Source organism: Pimephales promelas, chromosome 10, assembly GCF_988280905.1.
Source record: "Pimephales promelas chromosome 10, fPimPro1.hap1.1, whole genome shotgun sequence".
In the NCBI taxonomy this organism is placed as follows: Eukaryota; Metazoa; Chordata; class Actinopteri; order Cypriniformes; family Leuciscidae; genus Pimephales; species Pimephales promelas.
Window position 1 is genome coordinate 17,568,868 of NC_142778.1, and position 13,413 is coordinate 17,582,280.

A 13,413-nucleotide genomic window follows, 5' to 3' on the forward strand; every position below is an offset into this window, starting at 1 on the left:
AGGGCTGTCGCAGTGAATGAATTTCCCTTGCGATAATTTTGAGTGGCTCAAAGTCAATAGCGCGATATGTGATATTATTGCCATTCATTTATATTTATTTATTGCTATATAAATAAGTGTTACGATGTGATCGGTAAGCATGAAAATGAGGCCATGTTCAGTAACCAATGAAACCAAAACTAAACAGAGCGTTGAAACAAGAAGTGAAGTAAACAGAAGAGAGTGTCAAAATAAGGGTCAACATAAATCTGACAATAAGCCTGTTGTGCTATTGTTATATTATGTAAAACAGTTAGTTCCATTTTTCTGTCCGAGTCTGGCCCGCGTCTGACAGGACAGTACCAGAACCCGACCCGAGCCCCACAGGCATTAAGATATTTATGTCTGAGCCCGACACAGTTAAAAATCTCTCTTTTTTTTCTCATACTAATGACACGTATGTTTGTTTGTGTAGAAAGCCCGCTTTTATTTAGCAACTGGAAGACATTCGGAAATGTTTACAGATGTGCGCAGTGCATCAGCGTGCGCCAAACACAGCCAACAAAGCGCATGTTAACACAGGCGCGCACAAGAGGCCAATCAAATAACCAATAGTAATTAAATTAACAAAGCTAGGTCTATATTAAATCATCCAAGCTAACAGAACAAAACATTAAGGTAACACAAATGCAGCTAATTGGAATGAAAATCACTCTTACCATTTTTCTCGAAAACTGTGTGGCTAATAAAACTGTAACATGCGATCTGTTCACATAATCTATCCTTCAATGTTCAGAAAAAGGATTGCATCAATGGTGGATGGCTTCAAGGCTGTCCTCCTCTGCGCGATGGTCCTGCCAGCAGCACTGAAGTTGCGCTCACTGCTTTTGCTGCTGGCTGGAATAGCAAGGATGCCGCAGGCAAGGACACTAAGCTTCGGGTAGTTGAGTTGATGATCGCTCGTATGATTTTGAGTCGAGTATATATCAACTTCGTCTGTGGCATCTGCCACAGGTAGATTTTCCTACTCTTCAAAGTCAAGTGCAGCTTTCTTGGGCGTGGGTCCTTCAGTGGCGGTCTCCTGGGTGCGGAGGCCACTGAGCTGTCTCCGAACCTCCTGGAGAAGATTGTCTCTCTCTCTGAGGACTACAAAATTCAGAGCTGGCTATATTTAGGCAAAGAAGCAAAATTGAGTTTCAAATTCAAATTTTTGGAGTTCTTGGATCTCTACTTTACGCAAAATTGATAGGGGCTTGATAGGGGCTGTCAGTCGTTTTTTTGTTGCAGTGACGCTTCAGCCGCACAAACCACAGAAACACCAGGTTCCCCTGTGAGGCTAAAATGGTTGCAGGAACTCGACAAGAAAGTCAAGGACATTTGTAGATATGGCATCGATCTGTCAGCCCTGCGCAATCATTTAGTTTTTCGCGTAGTTCTTGATAAACTGAGCGGACAGAATTTAAGGTCAGATATACCATGCTAAACCTTGTGTCTGCCATTTGGATGACTGTTTTTTGACAGCAAAGCTGCCATGCTCGATTTTTTGACATATTTGACCAGTGCCTTGGTAGCTTGCATAGAGTCTGCAACAGTTGGAGCATCTTGGGCCAGTTGTGTGGGGTCTAGGGCGTGTCTGATCACTGTAAACGTGATCTTGGCAGTCAAGTCTTCGATATGGTCTGAGGGCACTGACGATGTTTGAGCCTTGGTCTGTCACCCACACACCTTTATTCAGCAGACTCATATCCAGGCCATACTCCGTTAGAAGTCTGATGATTTCTCTTCTTATATTCTCCCCTGTTTTAGCCTCTTCTAGTGGGAATGTGACTGTTGTTAATACGGTACTTATCATTTTAAATGATCGTGTCACGAAATGGCAAGTGATGGTCAAGTAGCTTAATTTGTGGTAGTCCTCCGTCCAGATATCCGTTGTCATTCCGATCGAATTCACCTCAGTCAGAGTGTAATTTAGCTGCTCAACAGGCTTTGTGCGTTTCTCTATTGCCAGCTCACGGCACCGTTTTGACACAGTGGTGGGATCAGGTAGTACATCCTGCGCTGCCACCAAATGTAGCACTGATGTTAATAAGCTGCTGGGCCAGCTTAATGAAACCCCCTCCTTCAATGGAACGAAATGGCCTTATGTCTTTACAGCAGTACTCAATGCATTTTTCAGTCAGTTTTTGTTTGTCCTGCTGAGGAATTTTTTTTGGGGAACTGGCAAAGGCAGTGGTGCTCGACTTACAATTTCTATCCACATGACGATGCAGGGCGGAATTCCCGGTCCTCTTGCTGTCATATTTCATGAGAAATCCACAACTCTTGCATTGAACATAATCAAAATGTTCATCACTATCAGCCTTGACAACTATGTAGAAAAACTTCCACACAGTCGACTTTCCTTTATTTTCGGTGGTTTTAAAATCTCCTGAGGCCAACTTCTTTTTAACGTCTTCCTTTGTGTCCTGCCAGCCACATGTAGCCAAATATGCAATATTATGCACGCACATGTTGCGCGTTGACACAGTAACATAAACAAATTTCCGCACACATGAAGATGGAGGTTAGGGTAATATTTTTAATTAATTTTAATCACAAAAACAAACATTTGCATCCAGTTAAACATTATAATAAGCTGTTGTAAATTTCATATGTTCAATGCCTTATCGCGCCGACCGAGCCCGACCCGAACCCGAAAGTCATTTCAAAATATGTGCCCGAACCCGGCCCGTTGGGTACCGTCGGATCCCGTCGGGCTCGGTTTGGGTATCCATCCTCTACAACGGACCATCTTTGAGCGAGTCATTAAACCATTAAACCGTTCATTCAATGAACACGTTCAAAAAAGCTGATTCATTTAGGCCTAAAGATAGATGTAATGAAACATGCTGTTTGAGCTCCACTTTTCAAGGCATTGAAACTGCATTGCTCTGCGGTTGGCTTGTCAGTATCGCGGTATTACAATATTGCGGTTAAAAGAGAAATGGTTACAATTTTAACTCTATCCTCACTGGAGTAAATTCAGACAGATCGCTCCTGAACGTGAGAATAAAGGAGGAGGAATTGGTGTGTTCTGTATCTTTGCATTTGCCCTTCAAGGTTTGAAAACAGAGAAACTGTCAAGGCCACATTTGCCCAAACTAATTCAAGAACACATGACATGTGTCGGCTAAATGAACAACTACAGAATTACCTATAGCGTCCACGGCAGACATCAACAATCAATCAATATTGGATTAACCTTGTCTCTGCTTTCATTTGCTCTCTAACCTCGAAACAAACACTGTGTTTTATAAAGAGTCACTTTGGCAGATGCCTGACGGGCCCCTGGTTTTATTTTCCAAGCCACAATTAGACAGGGAAATTTAAAAGACTTTTACTATAACGCAACAAATGGTAAACTATGAAAAATGTTGTGATCGCCAGAAATGTTTTCACCTTCAATTTTCATGGATCTTAGATTTTCAGAACTTTTTCCTTTGAATTATTAATCTTTTACAATGCGAATCAGCATTAAACAATCTTATTGTAATGGACCTCATGTAGAAAACTTAAATAATAAATATATGGTGTGTTATGCCCACTTTAATTTAAAAAAATAAAAAAATGAAAAAATTAAATAATAATAATAATAAAAAAAATCTCTTCTTCTCTTCTGGTCAGACTGAAAAAAGAAAAAGAAAATCCTGTCCAGAATCATTCACGTTGACTCTGAACTACAGTGAAAGGGTGTCGTAGCATTGCTGACCCCCACTGGATACATTTTCACAGGCCTTTTCACAGACAAAGAAAACAAACTTGTCTCTGGAGGTTTTTTTTTAAAGTTAGTCCAGAAACAAGTTTTCCTCCCCCAAGAGGAAGATTTAAAGTTTAAAGTTTTCCTCCCACAAGAGGAAACTGGGGGACTGTGGGAGATTTTCACTCGAATCAGGGAAAGTGAATCGATCATTTCCAAAGCTAATGGGAGGGAATCAGAGGTCACAGCAACCAATGGAAGCACTGCGTTGACATTTCTGCATATAACTGAGTTAGACTTTTTTCTGAGATGAGAACATCATCTAAATCAAGCTAAAAATAAACCACTTCACATTTCTCAGCGGGTTTGCACCATTATCACATCATCACTGCATTGAAATACAGGACGACACACTGTACCAAGAAGATGCACACAAAGGCATCTTGACTACTGTAGCTAGATATGGAAACAACAGGTGAATATATAATGATAGATAGTTATGCTAGTGTAGATGTATAATGCTGTTAGATAAAGTTTTTAACCCAGTTTAAACATGCAAAATAACTTTTTCGGCATGACCCAGTGTGACGTGTCTGTTGTGTAAAATCGCCAGAGATTCTCCTTTTGAACCAAGGGTACCCTGGATTATATCAATCACCTGTTTTCCGAAAGAAAATTCTCTATAACTGCAATGATGAATAACTCCAAACATGAAGTTTAATGAATTATAAACAGTGTAAAGGGAAGTAAACACATCCTCACCTCAAAACACACACACACACACTGTGTAATAAAGAAATCATATTCTGTACGCAGTCTTTGCCTCAGGAGATCAGAAAGAAAGAGAGACAGGAACTGAAACTGTGTTAGTACACTTTACAGAACACAGCACAATATGCTGTATACTGTATGCTATTAAAAATCAGTGTTTAAGGCTACGTCCACATTAATCCGGATACATTTGAAAACGGGGTTTTCGTTTAAAAACGCTCTCCGTCCACACTAGCGTTTTCAGGTGTTTTCCGACGTTTCAGTGTGGATGAGAAACTTCTAAATTCACTTTACTGCGCATGCGTGAAACTTCACAAAAGCTCACTGAGATGATACAGATGGGAAAATAAATAATAATGTCATCGCATAATAACAGGATAATTTTATTTAGCAAAATATCTCACCATCACGGATGCGTCCAGGTCGCATTCAGTCACCATATAAAAACGCAACTGCTCTCCTGTTTTGCCGCAGGACAGCAAATGTGAGTAGACTACACTGTTATCTTTGCAGTACTGTGCTATGAAGAATAGCACATATTAAGTAACATAGAAAGTAACAAGTAATTTTAGCAATAGTGTAAAAATGAATAACACATAACAGGCACAATACCGATAAACATGAATATCTATTGGTACTACATGGATCACATGACTAAACTTACGTCATCGTTTTGAAATACCACACTACAACGCGAAAACGGCGTTTTCAAATTTATCCACTTTGGAGAGCGTTTTCCAAACTATACGTTTTTGTTGACTTAAAACGGCGTCTCAGTGTGGACGGAAGGCCAAAACGGAGAGAAAAATGTACGTTTTCAAACGAAAAAGTATTAGTGTGGACATGGCCTAAAGCAGTAGGCACCAATTAATGTTCCAAACAGTAGTGTGGTTGTTGTTACATGACCACAGTGGAAATAGAAAGTCACATCAATCAAGTTGTATTGTGGGATATAGTGGCTCTGTTCCAAAATCTAGTGAGCTGCATTGCTGTTTACTGTCTACATAAGCAACTGCCTTCCAAACACTGTTGTTCTTTTTAACTAAAAATAATAAAATTGCTTTTGTTTATTGAAATAAAACTGAAATAAAATGACTATTAGATGAAAAACCATAAAACGTAAAAATGGGAAATGTTGCTGTACCAACTAAAATAAGTTTAAGTACTAAAATTAGTAAAAATGAAATAAAAATAAATTAAAGCTAAATAGAAATATTAGAAAACTCAAAAACTATTAAAAATGACAAAAGCACATTCCAAAATAACTAAAAATAAATTAAATGAAAATATAAAAATAAAAGCTCATTTAATATTGATAAATATAATAAATACAATAAGAATATAACCTGTAAATAATATTAATTAACGCTGCCTCTAAAGCAGCATGGTGACTGAAATGGAACCTAATAAGTAACCAATTTGGAACTTTCAATATAGACACTGTGTCCTAAAAGTAATGCCTGATCTACACTTGAAGCATGTAAGCTATGCAATGCCATACTATAATATTAATAAGCATAAAAATGCACAGCACACAGAAATAACTGTTTCACTGTGAGTAAACCTATCTCTCTCACTCCCTCCAGTCCTGACAGAGAGATATATGATGAGGTCTGCCAGGAGCACAAACATGGTCTTACCTTGAGAGGTTTGGGTGCATATATATTTCTTGATCAAGGCATCTGTGGGTTGAGTGTAAAGGCTGAGGGCGTATTTCAAGGACTTGAGATCGGGGCTCTTTTCCAGGAAGGTTTTCTTCAGACCGTTTCCACCCGCATGGAAATATTGCTGAACGGAGAAACGAAAGCACTGGTTACTAAAAGAGTCAAACATGCTGTTTGTAGCTACGGATCAGTCATCCATCACAGCCTTAACCTGAAAAATCATTCATTCATTGTGACTGAGCAAAATAACCATATGAAATAAAAGTTTTTAGCTGTCACTGTGGGAAGTAATTCAGGGATATTCGCAACAAGGGTTCTCATACTAAGCAGCACATGTAGATGTCATAGAAATCATAGTTCATTTTCTTTTATCTCAATATCACAAATTAGTGAAAATGGGGCACAGCTGGAAGAAAACAAAACTAGAGGTATTTTGCATTATGTGGAAGGACAGTGTTACTGCAAACAGAAAAAAGTCATGAAATCCGAAAACATCTTTTGAGAAGTTAACAGATATGTACAAAGTTACACATCAATAAAAAGTATCCATTTTTTTTCTTACGGTTTAAAAATAAAAGTTGAACCAACGTCATGAAAAGTGGTCCGAATTGCAGCAGCTAGAGTTCTTACTAGAACCAGGAAGTACATTATGTCAACACTGCATTGGCTCCTTATTAAATATTGTATACATTTCAAAATCGTAATACTTTTAAAGCCCTAAATGGTTTAGATCTTGAGTACTTGAGCGAGCTCTTAACGCAATATAGTCCTTTACGTCTGCTGGGGTCAAAAAATATTTAGATTGGGGTCTCTTTTTCTTATTTACATCCCAAACTCTGGAACAGTCTTCCTAACGTTATTCGGGGGGCAAACACACTCTGTCCGTTTAAATCTACAATTAAGAAAGAGTCACACGTCTGGAAATTCCGTTGGGTCGTAAAATTCATCAGTCTTGTAACAGAGTTCTGCCAGTGTTGACTTCATTAGTGGGGGAAGTTTCATAGAGTCTATGTATGTGTGTGTGTGTGTGTGCTGTGTATGGATGGTCCCTGGTGAAGATCGCCAAACCATAAAAGTGTCTGAAAGTTCCTCTTAGTCCCAGACATGTTGGTACCATTTTAGACTTAGATTGTCACGCTTTCTGATCTACATTCGCGAGTTCAGAGTCTAAAAGCTTTGGGGATTTCAGAAGGAATGTGCATTATTTGTGTTCAGATGAACCATGATTCTGGTTCAATCATTAGGGTGTTGGAATGCATGATTCACTCTGGTGTGGCCCAGAGACCCTATAAAAGCATTATTTAATTAAATAATTATATTTTATTTACTGACAACAATTAGAAATATTAATTAATTACTAAAAGAATGAATGAAAGTAATCATCACACAATAAACAAATGTATATAAAAGTCAACACATGAAACAAAGCTTTATTCAAACTACAATTATGTATGTGGACTACAGGCACTGAACCACTTCCCACTGCCATCTCAACACAGCGGTTCCCATTCTGTAGCTTTATTCTGATGAATCAGCTGACCGCCAGAGGTGAGCCGCTCCTTCGTGCCTGAGGTTGTTGCATGATGTGTTGTGCTTCACAATCTGAGGAAATAAGGGCAGGTGGAGTGATGGAGGGTCTCATCCATGGCACCACTTCCAGGATTCAGCTCTGAGCTCCTCATTCTCAGTGCTCACAGCAGTCTGCAGACTTCAGATCCTACAAAAATGCACAAACATAACACAAAAGCAGTCATTTTAGCAACAAAATGTAATTTGATTTCAGAATTATTTAGAAGACAAACACGCTTTTTTTGCAAATCCATTTTTTTGCAAATCCATTCAAGAATCATAAAAGTGCTGCAATAGCTCTGTTTGAAATTACAATCATTCAAATAAACTACAACTTAATATTTAAATAGTTGTTAATAATTTCTGTAGTATACTCACTCAAAACCTTTAATGGCAAGATTCAGCTTCATGAGCCACTCTCCATTGGATAAACACACATTTGTTCATCTGTCCCTGTAACATCCTGACAAGATTCACACAACCTCTGTGATTTATGAGCTCAACACTATATTTATATGTTGAGGTTGTTCTATCTTTTTAGCCAACATAAATGATCATCAATTTATCAACAGTACTAATGGACTTATGTTTAGTTTCTTTATAGATTTGTTCTACATAATAGCACACATACATCACTCAGATGGCTATTTCATGTTGTGATGTGCTCTTCTGCAATACTTATTGAAGATTTTCCTGTCAGATGTAAATAGACATTTAAAATCAGCGTCTTTAAGATGTATGCTTTATGTAAATCCACTTTAGAGATGTAACTTACGTGTGCTTACTGGAGCTCCCCTGTTAGCTGTACATAATAAAACGTGTTTTTACAGCAAAATCACAACTATACTATACTGTCTAATGTCTTTAAACCTTCAACAATTCAACAGTTTACAGTAGTTCAGCACATGCAATTTTAACACAAAGGACTACGAAACTCACATTTGATCTCTGCGATTGTTGATAATGACGTATCCTCTCGCGTGGCCTCCTGGGATAGAAATGTATCCATCTGATGAGCACTCGAAAATCTGTCCTGAACAAGGGGGTAATCAATCGACTGGAAGTTGAAGCCGGCCGGGTGCCGCCATCTTGAAGCAGAACTTCACTTGAGTTAGCATTTCCATTGACTCCAATTCATTTTGGCGTCACTTTGACAGCGAATAACTTTACATCTGAGGCATTTGAAGACTCCATTTGTCCATTATTTAATTCTAAAGAAACACGACAATGTATAAAATGCTCCATTACCTTGTAGCTTAAGTTATGGCCCCGTAGAAGCAGTTTTTTGTAAAAGTAGGCTAACGATTGAGTCATAACCACTAGGGATGGGCAATGATTAATCGCGATTAATTGCATCCAAAATAAAAGTTTGTGTTTACATAATATATGTGTGTGTAGTGTGTATAATTAATATGTATATATAAATACCCACACATGCATGTATATTTAAGAAATATGTGCATGTATATATTTTATATATATTTATTCACAATTAATATTATATATAAATATAAATATTTTATATATTAATAACACATTTTTCTTACATGCATGTGTGGGTATTTATATATACATATTAATATATACACACATGCATGTATATATTTAAGAAATATGTGCATGTATATATTTTATATATATATTTATTCACAATTAATATTATATATAAATATAAATATTTGATATATTAATAACACATTTTTCTTAAATATATACATGCATGTGTGGGTTTTTATATATACAAATTAATTATACACACTACACACACATATATTGTGTAAACACAAACTTTTATTTTGGATGCGATTAATCACGATTAATCGTTGCCCATCCCTAATAACCACGCGACTCTCTGTCACACAGTAGAGAGATTACCGTATGGTCAGGAGGAGAAGCTTGCGGGCTATCAGGGAAACGTGGAGGCAAAATGACAAAATAATTAATCAGAATATCTAGCAAAAGTTTCTCCTGCTCCTAGTTCATGGACAGCTCCTACTCACACTCTCCGCCTCTGCAAGTTTCAGAAGGGAATGATTCAGATTTCTCATGCCACAGCCACTAGAAGACAGACGGGTTGCTCACGTCACATCTACGTCGTCAAGCTCTGTTTGAGTCGGACTATATTCGAACGGACTATAAGTATACACGTCTGAATCTTGCGATAATTAGTACGTCACCCAGGTATTCTCGCCTACACTTTTATGAATACAGAGGATTCATACATACTTTTTCTCTTGACTACTCTTTTTCCCCTTCTATATACCGGGGAAGTATGCGGTTTCGTATGGGATTAGATATGGTCACAATTCTGCACGCGCAAGATCATATTTTGAGCGTGCAAAAGGGCAAGGGCAAAAGGGAACTGGGATTTGCGGAGAAACGTTCGTCTTGCAGATAAGAAAATATTTCGAGTGAACGAAAATCAACTTTGCATTTAAAATAAGTATTTGGATGTGCACAGACGTTCTCTTTCGCATGTGCAAAGTATCACTTTCTTGCTCCTCTCATACCAGCCATAAGCGCTCTCGAAGCACAGACGGCTCGCGTGCTCAACACAACCCAGCATTAAAATATGCCATAATTCCAGCCAATCAGAGATGAGGCTGCTAAATTTTGATTGGCTGGCTTGAAAACCAACCACAAGACTCCCTGCATCACAAACTGTGGACGAGGAAAATTACATGTTGGAAGATGTTTATGAGCAGCTAAGGGGTATGTGGCGATCCCCCCAGTGGAACGGGCTGTCGCAATGCAGTTGTGTCCGGCGTCTGCTTCCTCCTGGCGGGGTTACCCACACCTCCCGTCCAAGGCCTGGAAGTTCTCGTCCGGTCTAATGGCGAGCGCTTACAAGGCCTGTGGACAAGCTGCTTCCGCTCTTCATGGCATGGCATTCCTGCCGGTCCACCAGGCCCAGGCGCTCATGGACATGAATGAGGCTGGTCCTGACCCAGAGCTCCTCCGGGAGCTCCGTGTGGCAACTGTCCTCACCCTCTGGGCGACGAAGGAAACCGCACGTTCAGTCAGTCAGGCGATGTCCACTTTGGTGGTCCAGGAACGCAACCTTTGGCTCAACCTGGCGGACATGAGGGACACGATAAATATCATTTCCTGGATGCCCCTCTCTCCCAGGTTGAGTTGTTCAGCGAAGCGGTCGAGAGCTTCGCCCAACAGTTCTCGGCTGCCCAGAAGCAGACGGAGGCCATTCGACACATCCTGCCCCTGGCGGACCGCTGCTGCTCCCACCCGTCCGCCAGCCGCAGACCCTCCGTCTACTCGTCACCGAGGTCGGCCTCCTGTAGCATCCTCAGCTCCCGCCCCAGCAGCAGCCACCATCCAGGCCTCAGCGTGGAACAAGCCGCAGGAAGCTGACCCCGCCCATCCAGGCCGCTGCCAAACCAGGAGGCAAGCGTAGGTGCAAACGACCCTGAGACGGGCGGCCCAGAGGTGGATCAAGTTGCTCTTCAGGAGATGGCGAACGCGCCACTCCTTCCCCCGGTGGAGGGCCGGGCGGAAAATCTTTTGTTTCCTTTTCTTTTAGTTCCACCTTTTCAAAGAAATAGCAATTTGTCCCACCTTTTCAAAGAAAGAGCAATTTCTGAAACCTCTGGGCCCCAAGAGGGCGTGCTTGGCAGTCGACGACGCCATGCCTTTTCACTCCCAAGCCCCTCTTTCATCACCAGCGGGCAGCAGTGGCTGTGTCCTGGATGCATTGCCGCCTCCGCACACTCACTCTGCCCTTCGACGGAAGCAGGTTCATGTTGCACCACACGCTCAAACCCCACTTCGGGCCGCTGTGCCGTCCGAGTCGGGTCCCTGCATTCCGCTACGCTGCCCCACTCTGGGTACGTCTGTGGTGCCGTTGATCCTGCTTGCTCAGTCACTGGGAGCTTGGCTAACACTTCCCAGTCCAGCTCGCTGGCTCATCCGTACCATCAGACTCGGCTATGCGATTCAGTTCGTCCGGCACCCCCCGTGCTTTCAAGGGCATTCTTTTCCCTCGTGTTCTGGCAGACAGTGACCCTGTTCTCAGGGCGGAGAGCCGGTCCCTCCAGCCGATATGAAGACCGGCTTCTACAGCCTGTACTTCATTGTACCCAAGAAAGGAGGTGTGTTAAGGCCAATCTTGGACTTGCACATCCTGAATCGGTCCCTTCACAGGCTACCGTTTAAGATGATTACGCAGAAAAGCATTTTCAAGTACATCCGTCTCCAAGATTGTTTAGCAGCGATCGACCTGAAGGATGCGTACTTTCATGTCTCGATTCTCCCTTGACACAGACCGTTTCTTTGCTTTGCGTTTGCGGGACGGACATATCAGTACAAAGTCTCATCCTTCAGGCTGGCCCTGTCACCCTGTGTCTTCACGAAAGTCGCGGAGGCGGCCATTGCTCCCATGTACAAGCGTGGTGTTCACATTCTCAACTACCTTGAAGACTGGCTGATTCTCGCCCAGTTGAGAGAGAAGTAGTGCAAACACAGGGACATGGTGCTCAGTAACCTCAGCCACTTAGGGCTTCAGGCCAACTAGGAAAAGAGCAAACTCACCCCCGGGCAGAAGATCTCTTTTCTCAGTATGGAGTTGGACTTGATCAACATGACAGCTCGCCTCACAAAGGCCCACGTCCAGTCTGTGTTGAACTGCGTGAGTACGCTCAGACGCAGAACAGCGGCACCACTGAAACTTTTTCAGAGGCTCCTGGAGCATATGGCATCTGCAGCTGTGGTAACGCCGCTCGGATTGCTTCATATGAGACCGCATCAACAAGGCCTCCACGACAAAGTCCCGAGATGGGCGTGGCAGAGCGGCTTGTGCCGGGTTCCAGTGACCCCGCACTGTCGCCAGACTCTCAGTTTGTGGTCGGACCCTTCGTTTCTGCGGGCAGGTGTTCCCCTAGAACAAGCGTCCAGGCACTCTGTGGTCTTCACGGATGCCTCTGCCACTGGATGGGGGGCCACGTACAACGGGCATGCAACTTCAGGTCTGTGGACAGGGCCTCAACTGCATTGGCACATCAACTGCCTCGAGCTGTTAGCAGTTGCGTTGAGCCGCTTCAAAACGCCGCTACAAGGCAAGCATGTACTGGTCCGTACGGACAGCACTGTGACCGTTGCATACATCAACCGTCCGGGTGGTCTATGCTCCTGCCGCATGTCACAACTTGCCCGCCATCTCCTCCTTTGGAGTCAGAAGCATCTGAGGTCACTTCAGAGACTTATCTTGTCCTGTAAGACAGTTCTCCTGGTTGCATTGGCCTCTATCAAGAGGTTAGGGGACCTGCATGCATTTTCGGTCAACGAGTCGTGCCTGGAATTCGGCCCTGACATGATCCTGAGACCCCGCCCGGATACGTGCCCAAGGTTCTTACCACTCCCTTCCGGGACCAGGTAGTGAACCTGCAAGCGCTGCCTTCGGAGGAGGCAGACCCAGCCCTGGCTTTTCTCTGTCCCGTTCACGCTCTGCGTCTTTATGTGGACAGAACGCAAAGCCTCAGATCAGCTCCTCGTCTGTTACGGAGACCACCAGAAAGGGAAGGCTGTCTCCAAGCAGAGGATGGCCCACTGGATAGTGGATGCCATCGCCTTGGCTTATGAAGGCCAAGGCGTGCCCTGCCCGTCTGGGTTGAGAGCCCACTCCACTAGAGGTGTCGCTTCTTCCTGGGCACTGGCACATGGCGTCTCGCTGACAGACATATG

General features: G+C 42.3%; 1 protein-coding gene across 3 annotated transcripts in view; it reads right to left on the reverse strand.

Annotated features, from left to right (window-relative positions):
• The window catches only part of unc13c (unc-13 homolog C (C. elegans)), a 343,459-nt gene that overhangs the window by 14,383 nt on the left and 315,663 nt on the right, over positions 1-13,413 (reverse strand). For all 3 annotated transcript variants that reach the window (XM_089135438.1, XM_089135436.1, XM_089135437.1), the window contains one exon: positions 6,127-6,274. In XM_089135438.1, the coding sequence (XP_088991564.1) occupies positions 6,127-6,274 (148 nt within the window). The remainder of the gene's footprint in view (positions 1-6,126; positions 6,275-13,413) is intronic.